Raw genomic sequence first — 18276 nt, 5'->3', positions numbered from 1 at the left:
AACTGATCGTCTAATTTGGCGAAAAAAGTTGATGGCAAAGAAAACAACGTCCTACCTCGGGAAACTGGGTCTCTGGACGCAAAACGAAGATTGATTGATATACTCAAATAGCAAATTTTTTTGACCTAGGGAAGAATTTTTTTAAGATTTGTGGATCCATTTTTGGTCATAATATCTAGCTGACGACGTTTTTTGGCAAACAGGGTCTGGCGGGCCGCATAAAATAGCTTCCGTAGTTTGCCCACCCCTGCTCTATTGGTCTAAAAAATTGAATTAATAACACGGCGTGAATGGATGAACTGAATTAAAAAAAACTTCACAAAAAAACTTCACTCAGGCTATAAAAACTAATATAACGACATGTTATGATATAAACATAAACATATTATGATATAAGATATTATTCAATATATATATTTCATAATAAAAACTGCCTAAATTCTACGGTATAATCAACGTACAAATGATTTTTTACAGCAAACAAACATTCATTGATCGGTTATAAATTATAATTAATAAATACTAACAAATATTATTTACAAATATTCCATTATTTATAATTAATGAATCAAAAATATTAATTAGCATTATTGCGCTAATTTTAAATAATAAATAATAAATTGCTAACAAGATGATTGGTAGTTCACAAAAATTGATTAATTTGTTTGCTAATTAAACACATACAATGTCAGATGAATAACATGGCGTATGTTAAACTCATTAACATAATTTAATCTGATCTTAAATAATATTAAAGATAAAACTCAAAAAATGTATAAAAACGATCAACTGTTAATAGGACAAAGAATGAAAATAAATAGATCTTTGAAGTTAACGTTAGTAACATGCAGTTTATTTATCATTTAATTTTTGTTTAATATAAGAATCATCATCTCTAACTAATCCTAAATAAGACAGATCGTTTTAATGTATAAATAACATTTTTATAAATAAACAAACATACAAAAACATGATTCTGTTTTTTTTTATTAAATTTCAAATCTTCGGAACGGAAGTCGGCTCCAAAGATCCTGTAATGAATAAAAACGATTTAGTGTTTTTGACTTCGTAACCGAAAATATTAGGTTTACAAAACAAAAACACACACAGAAGGAGAAGGAGAGGGAGAGAGAGAGAGAGAGAGAGAGTCTTAACATGTAACAAAACAACACCAAAAACTTTCTTTACAGAGTGCAATATTATTATTCTTTGTAAGTTAAAAATCTGACAAACGTAGAATCAGTAAGAGCAGACACAAATAGAAAGAAATTTAAATAAACTATGGAAATAAATAATAACAACCTTAATGTTTTGGTTTTGTGCTGGTAGCATCTTCATCCCGGTCAATTCGTTATAAACTATATTTGCATTGAATAAATGAACGTTAATAATTCTTTAAAAAACGTCTATTTTGATATATGCAATGCAGCTTGTAACACTATCCACTAATACAATTTACAGCCGCCAATGTGCAAGCTTAAATACTGAACAAAAAATGTAATTACTGTATCCTAGTAAATAACAAAAAGGGTAAAATGCAGAAATATCAAAAAATAACAACAAAATGATTCTTTTTTTTCATTTTTAAAGAAAACTTTAGTAAAAAACCTTTCGCAAAAATGAAAACCATTCAAAACAGAAGCAACAAACAGACCATCATTTTTCCCCAGCAAATCCAGAGCAGCCAGGTGGACAACTGCCACCCAAAACTGTTGATCGACCAATTTATTTGAGCATTTGTCGACTGAAAAACTAAATACAGCAAACTTAACGAGCCTCGCGACGTCGAAATCCTTCTTCAACAGCTCGGAGCTGATGCGAGATTTAAAAACTTCCATGTCGAATACCTGTAAAGTTATGAAATAGGCATAAATCGACGTCATCACTTATAAGATGTAAAAGGAAAGTCTAAAATTTCATCAGAGGAGGTACAGAGGTTCGAGATTTGTTACTTCGACTCCACGACACATGTCGTTTTGTTGAATTTGTAGAGCGTATACTTTTTCACCAATAAAAAAAAATCAAAACTAAAACCAAAAATTAAAAAAAACAGAAAAACAAAAAAAAAACAAAACCTTGGTTTTTTCTTTAGATAGTTTGTGATTCTTTTTGTCCAGTCCTTTGGGGAAACAGTTTTTCTCGGGTTCGTTGGCACCATTAACGTAGACATTGAGACTCGTGTATGAGGTCAGATAAACATTGAAGGATTCGTCATGGGATAATTTAAATCCCTAGATACATAGTGAGAAACAACATTAAGATATTATTGCACATGGGCCTAGTTACTGAGCGTTGATTGATGAAAAATTTCTTGGAATCGAACCAAAAATATCGGTCAAAAATCACTAGTGTATATTTCGCTATTAAAATTTTATTTATAAAAATTAAAATAAAATTAAATAAAAAAAAATTAAATATCATGTTATAAAGAGTATAGCCGAGGCTGATGAGACAAAGACGTAATGAACAAATGAAATGAAATAACTTTTCCAATGTGTTTAATAGTTTTAGAGCAATCGCTATCTTGTAGGTGATCGAACGACTGTGAGTTTATACCAACACTGTTCAAAATAATGTACATCGGTCTCAATCAAACAGCAATTTTTTAATGTTTTTTTTTCAATTGTTATTTAGAAAAATATTAAATTTGTTACTATTAAGACATTATAAAATAACAAAAAGACAACAACACATACAAACCACAACACATACAAACAACAACGTACACAAACAACATATACAAACAACATCATATACAAACAACAACACATACAAACAACAACACATACAAACAACAACACATACAAACATTAACACATACAAACAACAACGTATACAAACGACAACGTATACAAACAACAACGTATACAAACAACAACGTATACAAACGACAACGTATACAAACAGATACAGTAACAAGAATCCACAACGACGTACTGAGTGCCAGTGTAGTTGTTGTTAGAATCATCTAACAACACCTCCTTATCCTTGACGTAGAGCTTGCCTACAATGGCATTCTTCTCCATCAAATATATCTTGCACCATATATCGCGTTGCAGTGTGTTCATTTTGACAAGGGATTCTTGCAAGAAAACCTTCATCGAAGTGAAAAAATAGACATACAAGAAGTAAGAGAGAGAGAGAGAAAGAGAGAAATAGAGAGAGAGAGAGAGAGAGAGAGAGAGAGAGAGAGAGAGAGAGAGAGAAATAGAGGGAGAAAGAAAAAAAAGAGATAAAGAAGGTGAGAGAAAGAGAATGAAAGCATATTGAAAGATAAAAAAGTAACAAATGTTGATGGATAACGTACAACAGATGGGTCGGGATTGTTGATGTTCATGATGGGCTTGTACACCTCAGGTAGGACTGGATCTGGCGTCAGCAGACCTGGATCTGGCGTCAGCGGATACCTTGTAACAAATTTGTATCCATCTTTCAACCAATTTAAATATAATCTAATAAAAAAATATAAAAATAAATTATATTATAAATTATATAAAATATATTATATACTCAAATTTAAAAAGTTGAGTAAAAATATCTTAGTAACTGTACGTTTGATGGTAATAAGCATTTGAATACTCGTTTATCTAACAAAAATTAAAAAAAAGAGATAAGATAGATGATCCGTATTCGTACACAGTCACCTTGTCTTAAAAGACAGGCACCATACCGCTACACCATGCCGCCGTCTAAATCCGGAAATATACAAAATGTCAAGAAGAAATTAACGAACTCTTCAGGAATGGAGCCCATGTCTTTCTTCTTGCTACCCTCGTTCATCTGTGCGGCTATCTCCTTCCCAGCGGCTGCACTGATTGTACCTTTCTGACGACGCTGGACCGGCTGTGACGATTGTGGTGACTGTGGTGACTGTGGTTGCTGCTCCTGCTGCTGCTGATTCTTTTGAGCTTCTGCTTCTTTTGCTCTCTGGAAAAAATTGGCGTGATTGTCAATATATTTTACGGAAACATTGATCAAAATAAAAATAAATGGCCAGTGCTTTAAAGAGAAACATCGGAGTATTATTAAAGTCGAAACTAAATTGCAACAAATGGCCGGTCGTAGCGAAGACACAATGTGAAAACGAAATATTAAAAGCACGCAAACAACTGTGCAATAACACACAACACTGCGACATCCTACAGCAAACCTCCAGCACACTCCAATATACTCCACCACCAATGTCACACACCGCCACACACCACACACTCCACCACATCACACACCGAAGCCAAATGGTTATTTTCGATAAAAAGAGGTTGCGATAGTTAGTTGGTTGTTCCGCATCGTCTTTGAATGAAATAAAACACATCACACACCGCCACACACTCCACCACACACTCCACCACACGCCTCATCATACACCACACACCTTCATCTCATCTTCTAAATTGGCAGCGTCCTCCAAAGAAGTCTGCCTGACTTTTGCATCCAAGACCACGAGTTGTTGAGCCACCATGGCGATAAACTTTTCCACCTCCTGGCGATACTGTTCAGCCTGAAGTCGCATCTTCTGGAAGTTTCGGCGCGCGATTGTCGCCCTCCAATGTTTCTGGCATGAGATGATTCGCTGGCTGGCTTCAGTTAGAGATATGTTCAACTTTTCCATGTGCCAGTGCTTCAGAAACACCTGGATGGTTGGTTGATAGATGGATTAGTTGATGAATGGATTAATGGATTGGTTGATTGATGGATTGAATGATTGATGGAATGGTTGGTTGGTTAATTGATGGAATGAATGATTGAGGGATTGAATAATTGATGGATTGGTTGGTTAATTGGCTGATAGGTTGTTAACTGATTAGCTGAGAAAAAATCGAAATGAATATTTAAGATATGGTTCAACGCAATAAAATACAGTTGCTGCTTAATACACAGAATGATAACAAAAAAGTACTGAATTAATAAAGTTATTTCAATTGCGATATAAACCCATCCCCATTTTGTAACTGCAATTCAATGATATTTTTCACAAATTTTAATTATTTAACTGACGTAACTTGAAGAAAGGTCAGACTCCACCCACCTTAGTTTTTCCAACTTGCCAATCTGTCATCTGTACCTTGTTCATAATCTGCAAGCTTATCTCCCTGCCTTGCTCCGGGTTCTTCAGCGTCAACACACCTCCGATGACGCCGTACCTGATTTCAAAAATTTTAAAAATGTGGATTGAATTGTCTGGATTGGATGGCGAATTCGCCAGTTTACTTTTCCAATTTGGTTTTTGGTTTTTTCAATTTAAATATCTATTAAAAAATTATATTCAAACTGGATCGAGATTCGTGAACTGACTTTGGGAGAGAAAAATTGAAAAAAAAATGCAAGAAAGTGACAGTTGACTGAAGCGACCTGTGTATGAAATCCAGAAATGGAAGCCTTGATGAATAGCCTAGTTTCCTAATCTTGATGGTTTCTAGCACTCCAGTGTAGTTCAGCTGCTCCGTTACCATCTTCTCGTTGAAATTGCTAGCTTGCTTCATGGCGTTCGGCTTGATGCATCTAAGTTTATTTCAAAATTAAATAAATTAAGAGATAAATTAAAATAACTAATAATAAATGGCAATAAATAGTTCAAGGAAATATATGTAACACGATGACGACCTGATGAAATGCGGTTGGGCTGCTAGCATCTTTTCAATGAGAGTGCAAAGCGATGCCTGCGTTAATGTTTGTGACATTTCATTCAACGTTTTCTCAAACTTTTATTACAAATTCTCCTCCAATTGATTTTAAAAGTATCAAAAAACAACACACACACACACCACACACACACACACACACACAAACACACACACACAACACACACACATCGCATATTTGGGAATGAAATCGCCATAACCAACCAACTAAAAAAAAAAGAAAACACAATTCCATCTAAAGAAAAAAAAATTGAAGCGTTCGCAACCTTGAAACTGGTGGCTAACGTTTTGGAACCCCGCATCAGCTGATCATTCTTCCCTACTGTTCCAACTTGGTTTGACATCCTGAAAAAAGGTAATGAAAGATATTTTGGTCAAAGAAAACATAAACAAAAAAAAAAAAAACGAAAATTAAGAACCAAAAACAAAAAACATCGAATAGACAACTACATAAGCAAAAACACGCATAACAACCACAACAACGACAACAACGACAACAAACACCTTCACTTACACACTCTTCTTAGCAACAATGCTTGCCCTCTTCATTTGGTTGACCGAGTTGACGGGGGTAGCCCTGAACACCACCCCGTCCATCAAACGGGACATCCTCATGTTCCTCTTGCGGGTTGTGGCCGTCCCGCTTATGCTGGATAGGTATTTAAATGTGTGTTTGTGTGAAAGAAAGTGTGTGTGTGAGAGAGAAAAAGTGTGTGGAGTGTGAGTGTAGAGTGTGTGTGTGGTGTGTGTGAAGAATGTGTTATTAGTAAGAGGAATGCGTTGGTGTTGTTTGATTTGTTGTCGCCCCGGTTAAAATGCAAGAAATGTGGAGTGTGTGGACGCCGTCGTGTGTGAAGAATTTTTAAATAAGAAGTAATAACGTTGGAGTCAGCTGAACGAGGCCAATTTGATCAATAACAACACGTTAAAAACAACGAAACACACAAACAACAAAACATCCAAACAACAAAATACATCACCCAAACAACAAAACAACACCCAAACAAACAAAAATCACAACCCCAACAGCCAAAAACATCCCCTCCTCTACCAAGCAAACAAGACCACCAGCAACCAAACCTTCCGATTTCAGAAAACGGCGAAAACAGTTCAAAAACGATGAGGCAGTTTGAGTCTTTGAGGCAATTGATCACGTTGTCACTCAGAGTGTCGCGGTTTTTTTCCAGGAAACCATCCACATTGTAAGTAACCTGGGATTGAAGAGGTAACAAAGATGCAACCCCGCCTATTACCTGCCCTCTCTTTCTCTCTCTCTCTCTCTCTCTCTCTTTCTCTCTCTCTCGATGAGTGTGATGCGTGGAGGATAAACGTGATCACCAAATCACCACCACATTCACACACGTGGTGCGTGTCTGTGTTAGTGATTCCTCTTAAAATTATTTTTAAAAATTACGAAATTAACCTGAGAATCTATACAAAACTTACGGGCCCAGCAAAATGTTTGATAGTGAAGAACAAGCTTTGCCCCTTTGTTGATTGGAAGTCAGGTTTGCCCGTCATATTTTTCACTAATTTGTCGATCAGCGTCTGGTCAGATGCCTGTGGGAACTTGCTCTCTTCGTCGAGGAGGGCGAATATTCCTGGAGGGCTTGTTTGCTAAGGGGTAAATTAGGGGATAAATTATTTCGGTGGTTAATTAATATGAATGGATAGATGAATGAATGAATAAATGAATGAATGAATGAATGAATTAATTAATTAATAGGTAAATAATTAATGACTACAGCTACAATTTTTCTTCTAAAATCTTCAAACAATAAAAAACAACATTCGAAAACAAAGTAAAAAACACAGTGAAACAACCCAAAAAAATTTTCAAAAAAATTATATGAAATTCGATTTCAGACCAGGAAAAGATCCAGCAGCGGTTGGTTATCGACGAAGACGACACTGCTGCCGTTGATCCCTTCCTTGGCATACTCTTCCAACTCCAGTTTAAAAATGTGGTGGTTGAAGAAAAGTTGAAGCTGCTCATTGGCAATGTTGATGCACATCTGCTCGAAACTGTTGTTCTTGAAATTCTCAAAGCCATATATGTCCAGGATGCCGATCCAATTTTGCGACTGGGACGAGTTTTGTCTGGATGCGTTTGCAGTTTTTAAGAAATGTAATAGAGTCGTAATGGTGAATAAAAAAAAGATGAATAAATAAAGAAACATCAAAATGAAGAAGGGCTATAAAAGAAAACTGAAGTTGCGTGTACAACAACAAAACAACGTCGAAACAACATCGTCACCACCACCAACAACCAAACAACAACAAGCAAACGACAACATCGTCCCACTGCCACGAAATACATTTTCTTAGGAGCTAGGAGGTTATTTATCTGCAGTACAATCCAAGAGAACATGCGACCGTAGAGTGCTTTCGCAAGGGCATCCCTGCCGTCACTTGCCTGCATCTCATTTTTCATACTCGTTATCGTTTCGTCTGAGAAGGATGACGTCATGATGACGATGATGATGTGTGGTGACGATGATGACGACAACGGTGTCGATGATGACGTCATGATGTCCTTAATAATGATGTCGTGTGGTGATATAATGACGACGACGATAATAATGATGTGTGATAACGATAATGATGATGTTATGAAAAGACGCACGATGACCATCGCGATGATGACAGTAAATAAAGCATAACAGCAGGCAGGCAAGCAACAACGACGACAACTTACGCCCAACAACGCTGGATGATGAGATGAGGGCATCAATGAACTTTTCTGCACAGACCTGAAGCAATTGAGCGGCTGAAAATTTGAAAATTTTCAAATGAAATATTGTTTTGTTTTATCTCATTATTCAAATACATTTTATTTACTAAACTCAACCATCATTCTTATGGCCAACGATCGATAACCATTTCAAACTTAAATTTTCAAATTTCCACGGCCAAATTGATACGAATTTTTAACAGCAGTCAACACCATCATCGTTCTCTTCCTCCTCCTCCTCCTCCTCATCATCATCATCCTGGCAACATACTTAGAGCCAACTTGGCATCGTCTTCAATGGATACTCCTTCCGTTTCCGGATGCGGAATGAATTTGATGTCGGATATGTGCAAGATGGCCGCCAGTACCGCTTCTATCCCGTTCACCTCCTTTCATGACGTCAAATAACAACCAAATTATGACTGAGTGACGTGCCGGTGTTTTAATGTAATGGTTAAAGCGTTTGATCCTGTATCGCAGGGATCGAGTTCGAACGCAAGCAGATCCTCGCTTGAAATCCAGTGTATGCCATGTCTTTGTTGAAACGTTAAAAAGAGCCTCTAGAATCTACAAAGATAGCGCTATATAAATAATATTGACTGATTAATAAATTAACTGATTGGATGAATGAATTAGTTGTTGAAAAATTCATTCAAATAATATGACAGTAAGTATGAAAGTTATGTTACAAGATTTTATGTTATTTGTACATGAACTTCGATTGACATACATACACACAAAATCCATACAAATGTGCATAGACAAACATCAAGAAGCAACAACTACATTACGCAACAATAACTAAAAAACGACAAAAAACAACAAATAACAAGAACAAAAATGCCACCTCAGATGAGAATCCGACATGTTTCATGATATTGAGCAGGACATTCCACGTCTGCTTGCATTCGTTCATATGCGTTGTGTCTCTGAATACTTTTCCTCCATCACTCTCTACCATTATTCTGTGTGTGAGTGTGTGTGTATGTGTGTGTGTTGTCTGTGTCTTATTTGTCGCTAGTCTTGTTGATAGTCTTGTTGCAAGTCTTGTTGATAGTCTTGTCGCTAGTTTTGTCGCTAGTCTTGTTGCAAGTCTTGTTGCAAATCTTGTTGCTAGTCTTGTTGCTACTAATTTTTAGTGTAGTCGTAACCATTGCTGTCAGCGAAACATCTTAAAAACAACATACAACAACATCAAAAACATCAGTACCATCATTTTTATCTTCACCGCAATTCTCATCATCCGAATTATAAATCTAATGCACACAAACACAAAAACATTTGCAGATGTTTGTACACAGACTTGTACAACATGTGTGTACACGCAAATGCACGCACCCTTTGACGTCATAATAAAAATCACCCCCTAAATATTTATTCTCTTACATCACTATGTCTAAAATTTACACACACACCCAAAAAAAAATCACCCTCTAAATTATCACTATTTCTAAAGTTTCATTCCCTCCAATCTACTCCACATCTCACCTGTGTGACTCGGGCTTGGAAATCATATTGCACTTGAGTTTCGACTGATCGAGGCCGGCGAAGAAGTAGTAGAAGATGTGGAAGTTCCTCTCACCAGGGCCGTGGTTCACCAGACGAGATTTCTCCAACAAGTACTCTGACAGTTTGGCTGCCATATTTTTTTTTAATGTCACTTTATATTGTAACTATTTTTAAATAATAAAATTTAGTGATGAGGCGAGAAGTACTCGCTGAATACTTTTACTCGAGTGCCGCAGTATGAACACTTGGATTTCGAGTAGTTTTGAACGGTGTATCGACACTTTTCACCGTAAGTTAGATCGGTCGAAAAATTTCGTGTGACCGGCAATTGGGAATATGACATTCCTAGCTAAAACGAACGTCGAAACGATCACAACACAAATACATGGCCACACAAATACATCATTTCAATGTAACAAACATCATCACTGATTGCCTTTACAGCCAACCTCCCAAAATTTGCCCAGAATCATCGAAGATGAGTTCGATGAACTTTCCAAACCTACTGCTGTTGTTGTTGATGACTGTTTGTGCATTTCCAAATGCCTCTAACAACGGGTTCACCTAAACAAAAGAGGAATGGCGTAATGGTTAAGGTACCTGGCACTGATTTTGCGGTGACCAGGATCGAACGCAAAGTGATCCCTCCTATCATATGCAACGCAGTGGGTGCGTAGATTAACGCTAGATGCAAAAATACAAAAGATGATTTGGAAATATCAAAGTTGTCAGGTTTTTCGTCTCAAAATAAGTAACATGATTTATGGATTTTTTTGTTTAAGTAACATCAAACGCTGCTAATATTTTAAACGAAAAACAAATTAAGAGATATTAATGCGTATTAGTATTACACTACTTTTACTACTGCTTCTAATATTGTACTCCCACAAATATAAATATAGGTAGTTAAGTAATATAAATAAGTAGTACATTTTAGTAAGCACTAGCAACATACGTTACCATCATCAAACATCATTTGTGTTGGTCAAAATGTGGCTAATCAAATTTGGCATTAACAAGAATGATGACAATAATAATAATAATCAGAATAAAAATAATAAGAATAAAAACAACAAATTATACACCAACAACAATAATAAAACTGACAATGATGATAATTAATAATTATTATTCACCTCAACAATTTTCTCATGCAGTGTTGACTCATCATGCTTGCACAATTGGGCTATGTGTTCTATCATGAGTTTTGTGCTCTCTGTCTTACCTGTAATCAAGTTGTAACTGTAATATGTAATTGTAACCTGTAATTGTAACGTGTAATAGTAATGTGTAATTGTAACGTGTATTTATATATTTGTATATTTATTTCTTTTATAAGAATCTTACACTTATGCCCTCTTGTTTTACTATTCGTCTTAAGCTAAAAAAATTTCGCTGATTCCAAATTCTCCTTCATAGTGATGATTTTGTATGCCTGAATCAAATCTTTTCTTGTTCTTTTTTGCAAACGTTGTCAATCCACCAACTTTTAATCTGTCTTCATATGGCATACTGCGACACTCCATTACCGTTCTCGTTGCCCTCCTTTGAATATGTTTGTTTTTTTGTAAATCTGGATTCCAAAGCTGAACATAGTACTCGAACTTGGGTCGAACTAATGCTTTATATTGGTTTGATATGACGATCATATCTCTTTTCTTTACTCTTATTTTTATTAAACCCAGATTCCTGTTTGCGCTTTAAGCAGCCTCAATTCATTGCCGTGCTACCTTACCATTCCAATGAATTATCGCCCCTAGGTCCTTTTCCTCTTCTACATTTTTTAGTGGTGTGTCTTCAAGTTTGAATACGTTTGCCATGTTTTTCGGTCCCATGTGTATGACTGCAGATTTGTTAGTGTTGAATACCATCTGCCAAACCTCTGCCCATTTGCATATTTTTTCAATATCTTTATCATTGTCTACAACAGCACATAATTTAGTGTCATCTCCAAATTTTTAAATTTTAGAATTTATTCCTAGATCAATATCGTTGATAAATATTACAAATAGCAACGGTCCTAATACGAATCCTTGAGGAACCCCACTTGTAACATTGCTCCAGTTTGAGAAACTTCCTCCAATACCAGCTTTTTGCCCTCTATCTTGTAACTAATTGGAAATCTGTACTACTGCTAGTACTGCTTCTAATGCTGCCATAAATATAAATATAGGTAGTATAGTAATATAAATAAGTAGTACTAAGTTGTTATCCCATCTCTGTAGTATAAATAAAATTAAATAATCAGTAGTATAAATAAAAGTAACTGAGTAGCAGTAATAGTAAATTGATAGTACATCTCTATGATATAGACGCAAGTAGTTGAATATTTTTCAAATTTCCAGCACATCCCTAACCGGCTCCTGATTCCCCGCTGACGACACAGCACTGATTGTAGCCTGTTCTTTTCATGTTCTGATATGCTCGATCTGATATGATGTATATGTGCGGCTCGTGGTCGGTTTTGTTTTTCACGTCTGTATACTTCAGCCAATTCTGTTTAGGATGGTGCATTAGGGTATTTTATAAATAAAATTATTGAATTTAGTGAACTAGTGAATAACAGGTTTATTTCTCCCTTAGTTGGTATGAATATTTGATGAGTTAAAATGAGATTGACAAGATAAATCTTGTACTTAACTCATTCAAGAATAAATATTGTTGTGTAATATTTTTGTAAAAAAAAAGAAAACATTTATCTATATCTTCTGCATGCTCTATATAAAATGTGATTTTATATTAATGTTGAATATATGTTGAAATCTATTCAGATCACATATTGTAACATTGTAAATGTTATTTATAAATTTATTAAAAATGATTCACAAAAAATTTTGATAAGTATAAATAATCATAACAAAAACTTACCATTGAGCCATAAATTGGTAAGACTTCATAAGGGTTAATTGCAATTAGAATATCACCAATGTAAGTCTATTAAAAAAAGTGGATGATTAATAATAATAACTAATTAACTTAATATTAAATGAACTATTTTTATTAATTTAATTTTAACTTATTACCAATGTAGGTAGGGTCATTATTATCTAATTTTTAATTTAATCAAAAACAAAGATTACATTTGATGTAATTGTAAAATAAATATAATAACTAACAAGAAATAATTTTTAAAATATTATACTACTGCTACTAATTAAATTTAATACTACTAACGAAACTGAATAAGACAACATTAAAATAAAATAAATTTATATAAATAAAATCAAAAATAATTAATTTAATAAAAAATACAACACAACTAACATAGATTTTCTTGCTAGCATATCTTTTTCTAATTTCTTCGACAATCGTTTTTTCATTTAACTCAGATAAAGTTGTTAGATCGTCTGCCATTTCCTCTAAATAAAATTTTTAAAGTCCAACTTTAATAAAAGATTTAAACCAATTTTTTACAAAATATTTTACAAGGGTGGGTCAAAAATCAAAACTTCAATTAACTTTTATAGACACTAAATGCAGACGAAATTAATAATAATGAGACGCTTAATTAAAACAAAATTTCATCAATTAATTATCAAATTATTATAAAACCTAATTTACTCTAACTAATTACTTTACATGTAACAAATGCAACCTATTTATTGCTGTAATATATATAATAATGATATATATATATATATATATTTATATATATCACGGAAGTTAAAACATTGAAAGTATAGTGGTTGGTACATACATGTAATTGTAAATGCATTGTCAACTACACATTGTATATATATATATATATACAAAAGATATATATATATATATATATATATATATATATATATATATATATATAAGATATATGTATATATTCAAGCGCATAAGAACATCCAACCACTAGGCTATGAATGAGATTCGTGCTAATCAAATGGCTTGCAATAATAGTACATTGTGATTACTTTGTAAAGATTGATTGTATTACCTTATAAATAAATTTAAAGTATATACAGTTCATGTATGTTTGCATAAATACACATATGTATAAATTTATAAAAACATCTATAAATAATTGTACCAATAACTGTATCGATTCATTTGTATATATAACTAATAAAACGTATTTTTGTTGAAATTTTTCGCAAATTTTCCGCATGGCTTTTTCCCTATATTACATTTTTAGAGGCATTAGGCAAATGTAATGTAAATGCAGTACTTATATACATGTTAATTTACATTAGGGTGAGTACATGTTATAAGAACCACACGTGTACCTACCACACTTTACACCTACCATCCACTGTTTCTTTCTATATTTAATTTCACTAATTTTTAGACAACAATGCTACTACGATTTGTCTTCAAATGTTTCCATCATTTGCAAGTAAGATCAAACATATGCATTTATTATATAAATTTATATGTGCATCTCCATGTACACACATATATGTCTGATTATTCGTCCTATCCAAAAGCTTGTATTAGTTAGTTATTTGAATCACTATAACAATTCTGTGTTAAATCTGGCTTATTCATTGATTTGCAAAGAGAAAGGAACACGTAACAGTTTATGTATTCTTTGCTAAATTGTTCAATCTTCATCCTTAAACACATGTGAAACCATGAAAATTCATCAATGTGTGAAACTATAAGGTAGGCATGGATGGATATATATCCATTATGCATTATGCGATGCCTGTACGCACAATGAAGTTATGCAATTTTGAGTTTCCCACCATCTCTTAAATTTAAAAATGAACTTAAGTAGTAACCTAATTAAAATGGCGGATACAGTAAATCTCATCGAAACATACGAACAACAATTTTCTCTTGTAACTGCAGAAATTATTTCAGAAACTAACAAATTAAACAGATTAACTGGACGTACGTGTTTTTTTTTATATTTAAACTTTTGGTTTAATTACTTAGCCTTTAATTTTTTGTTATTTTTTGAAATTAACTTTTTAATAATTAATAGTTAAAATTTAATTTAATTTAATTAAGAAAATTTAAACTTAATACTTGAAAAATTAAAAGTTGTATAAAGATTTGATGATAAATTGTAAAATAGTGTCTATGTAATTTTCAGATGAAAAGCAACAAGCCACAGCAAAGGTTGAAAGACTGATTCAAGAGGCCAATGAACTGGTATTGTGCACTATATGTAAATATAAAATAAACTTAACTTTCAACAAACCTTTAGTTTTTATTAATTGAATTAACTTGAATTTCGTAAATTTAATCTTGGCTTTAATTAAATTTTAAATAAGTTAATTAAATGATTAATGATAATGTGTAATTATGTTGGTATGTATGGTATGTTGTATAACTATGGCGATCTGAGATGTATTGAGATTTTTTCATTGATATGTGATTTGTGTAAAATTATTTAAAAGCTGCGTTACTTTTTTACTTATATAATGAAATAATTAAAATTAAATTATTTAATACAGAATTAACTAATTAATTTATTTACTATTATTCTTAAGTTAGAGCAACTAGAATTAGAAGTGAGAGGGATTACACAGAAAGAACGAGATAAATATCAAACAAGACTGAAGAGTTATGAAGTTGAATTGATCAAATTAGAGAAAGATTTTGTTAGTAGTAAGTGGTGTGCCTAAACTCTCACTCTCTTTCTCTCTCTCTCTCTCTCTCTCTCTCTCTCTCTCACATACACAAACAAACAAACGCACACATACACACATTTATAACTAATCCCTTTTGCAATAAATGTATTCATATCTTTATTTTTAAAAACATGAAAATTGATAATTTTTGGCGTCTGGCAGAAAAAATCTCGTGTTGCCATGTCCTATAATTCTCAACTGAGGGATGAACTATTTGGGAATGATGATGCCCAGTCGGTTGAGGACATGGTAAGATCTTTTTTTAATTATTTTTATTTTTTCTAACGTCCTACCTCGGGGAACTGGGTCTTTGAACACTAAACGAAGATTAATTGATTGATTGATTATTTTTATTTTTTCTAAATTTTGTCATGATTTCATTTTATAGAAAATTTTTTGTATGTGTGTATGTATTTTAGGTATGTATGTGTGTATTTTATGTATGTATGTATGTATTTTATGTATGTATTTTATGTATGTATGGATTTTATGTAAAAAATTTTGTTAAAACTTCATTTTAATCAATTTTTTTCTTCTATGTCTCGTTTTCTCTTTCGTGTTTATATTTTATTATGTAATGAATTTCTTCCAAAAATAAAATGATTTAATGTGATAAATTCAATTAATTTGTCTAAATATAAAATGATTTAATATTATTAATTCTAATTAATTTCATTGATTATATAAAATATATTTATTGTAATAATAAATTGAAACTTTAGAGAACAAGATTGTTAGATAACAATGAGAAGTTAGAAAAAACCACCCAAAGATTAGATGATGGCTATAAAATTTGCTTAGAAACCGGTCTAGAGTTTTCAATATTTGGAGTTTATTAATTTATATTTATATATCTTGTAATTATTATATAAACCTTTTGCTTGTTTTGTAATTATTGTTTGAAATCTTCAATAAACAACTTTGTTTTACTTGTTTACAAAAATTATTGTAGAGCAAATAGGGGCCCAAATTTTAGATGATTTAAATCTGCAAAGAAGTACCATACAAAAAGCTAAGGACAGGGTATTGTATACAATTTTTTTTTAATTTTAAATTATTTCTTTATTTATGTTTTTTATTTATTTAAACAGTTTTATTCATAAAGTTTTCAATTTTTTTATACAATTAATAAATGCAATTGTTTGTAGTAAAAGTTATATTTCATGAGTTGTCTTTTTGTTACTCTTTGTTCATAATGAGTTTTGCTAGCTATAAGAATTTCATATTTTCTAATAGTTTTTACATTCAGCTAACTCTTAAATGAATATCTCATTCTAGATATTTAATAAATTATTAGTTTTTATGGTTTTTAAATATGTTTTTTCGGTTTTTAATAAGATTTTTTTCATCAAATTTTTCAATTTACTAGTGAATTTCTATTACCATTCAGCTGTATCAGACAAATGAAGAACTGGGTAGAAGCTCTAGAGTTTTAACTTCTATGATGAAGAGGTAGGTGGTTAAATAGTTCATTGTAGTATTTTTTCAATTTGATCCGCAAACTTAGTTATGTCCTGGTTATGACATTAAACTGACCCTCACTGCCTTGTGAGTGATGTTGGATCATCAAAGGCTAGGCCCACCGCTTATAACTGTGGTTGCGTAAGGAAGGGCGTCCTGCGTAAAAATTAGCCAAATAAATTACTTATGATGGAATGGCGTCAAGGGGTATTTCGGTTTCATCATAGGTAGCCAAACGGCAACCCCCGATCTCGGAGAAAATGAAAATGTTGTCTAAACGTGTGTTGTTGTTGTTGTTTGATCCGCAAACTTAGTCGTCATTGTTGTAATTGTTGTATTATAAAATAAAGAAGTATAGTTAATAAATAAATAAATATTGTTATTTAATAGTATTGAATGTTTTCTGTTTAAATTATTCAGGACAATTCAGAACAGGGTGCTACTGATAGCCATGGGTCTCATAATGTTTTTCATCATCTGCATCACATTGTACTTCATATTCAGGCCTCATTAAGTCATAAATGATTGTAATAAATTATAATATTGTTATGATTAATTAAAATTATTATTGAAATAATATTTTTTAGAAGTATTTATAAATTAAATGAAACGCTTTTTGATTTGAAATTTTTTATGTTTATGTATTTTTTTCTAAATTTTATTTTATTCATTGTCTCGTCTGACAAACTGATAAATAACTGTTAGGTATATTTATGCTTCAAATGTCCATTCATTCACTTATTCATTCATTTGTTCATTCATTCTTTCATTCACTTATACATTCATTCATTTGCTTATTCATACATGTAATTTTTTAAATATATATTTATTTATTTGTTTCTTTTTTTTAATTATTTAATGAATCTATTCATTCGTTTATTCCCGAAAATAATAGGAATTTTTTTGTTACATGTTCATGTATTCAACCATTTCTCATCCTGTCTGGATTGGATGTTGGGCTGTATCTTGTACATAATTATCTTTCTTTAATAGCGTTCCTTCTACACATACTCACACACACACACACACACACATGTACACACACACACAAATAAACAAACAACACGTATTTTCAAATATGTATACCATATGCTAGTAATTCTGGCAAGGTGTTTGATACCTGTATTATTTCATTATTCAACATGCTTTCTTTTGTCATTGTATTTTTTGAAACTCTTTCTTTATCAAATAAATGTGAATTAATAAACGTTTATTTATGTGTATGTATGTGTATATTTATGTATGTAAGCATGTACGTATGTATGTATATATGTATGTTTGTATGTATGTATTTTAATGTATATATGTATGTTTGTATGTATGTATTTATGTATGTAAGTATGTATGTATGTATGAATGT

General features: G+C 32.4%; 3 protein-coding genes across 3 annotated transcripts; 1 reads left to right on the top strand and 2 right to left on the bottom strand.

Annotated features, from left to right (window-relative positions):
• Positions 1-996: 996 nt before the first annotated feature.
• HELRODRAFT_170489 (hypothetical protein) lies at positions 997-4609 on the bottom strand (the record flags this gene model as incomplete). The annotated part of the gene is made up of 8 exons (XM_009016309.1): positions 997-1031; positions 1655-1847; positions 2076-2231; positions 2486-2561; positions 2938-3095; positions 3308-3452; positions 3734-3927; positions 4373-4609. The coding sequence occupies 8 exons, from the start codon at positions 4607-4609 to the stop codon at positions 997-999; spliced, it is 1194 nt and encodes a 397-aa protein (XP_009014557.1).
• Positions 4610-5011: 402 nt separating this feature from the next.
• Positions 5012-13236, bottom strand: HELRODRAFT_170488 (hypothetical protein; the record flags this gene model as incomplete). The annotated part of the gene is made up of 18 exons (XM_009016308.1): positions 5012-5141; positions 5350-5499; positions 5602-5657; positions 5906-5984; positions 6154-6288; positions 6720-6850; positions 7086-7256; positions 7508-7739; positions 7958-8090; positions 8338-8409; positions 8645-8762; positions 9221-9338; positions 9862-10009; positions 10332-10446; positions 11019-11107; positions 12240-12378; positions 12751-12816; positions 13147-13236. The coding sequence occupies 18 exons, from the start codon at positions 13234-13236 to the stop codon at positions 5012-5014; spliced, it is 2172 nt and encodes a 723-aa protein (XP_009014556.1).
• A 1370-nt stretch (positions 13237-14606) lies between these two features.
• Positions 14607-17430, top strand: HELRODRAFT_76352 (hypothetical protein; the record flags this gene model as incomplete). The annotated part of the gene is made up of 8 exons (XM_009016307.1): positions 14607-14709; positions 14915-14973; positions 15315-15425; positions 15618-15704; positions 16178-16262; positions 16408-16478; positions 16846-16907; positions 17337-17430. 8 exons carry the CDS (start codon positions 14607-14609, stop codon positions 17428-17430), a joined length of 672 nt encoding a protein of 223 aa, XP_009014555.1.
• Between the last annotated feature and the right edge of the window lie 846 nt (positions 17431-18276).

This window comes from Helobdella robusta (assembly GCF_000326865.2).
Source record: "Helobdella robusta unplaced genomic scaffold HELROscaffold_18, whole genome shotgun sequence".
Classification (NCBI taxonomy): Eukaryota; Metazoa; Annelida; class Clitellata; order Rhynchobdellida; family Glossiphoniidae; genus Helobdella; species Helobdella robusta.
This window is presented reverse-complemented; position numbering and strand designations above follow the sequence as displayed.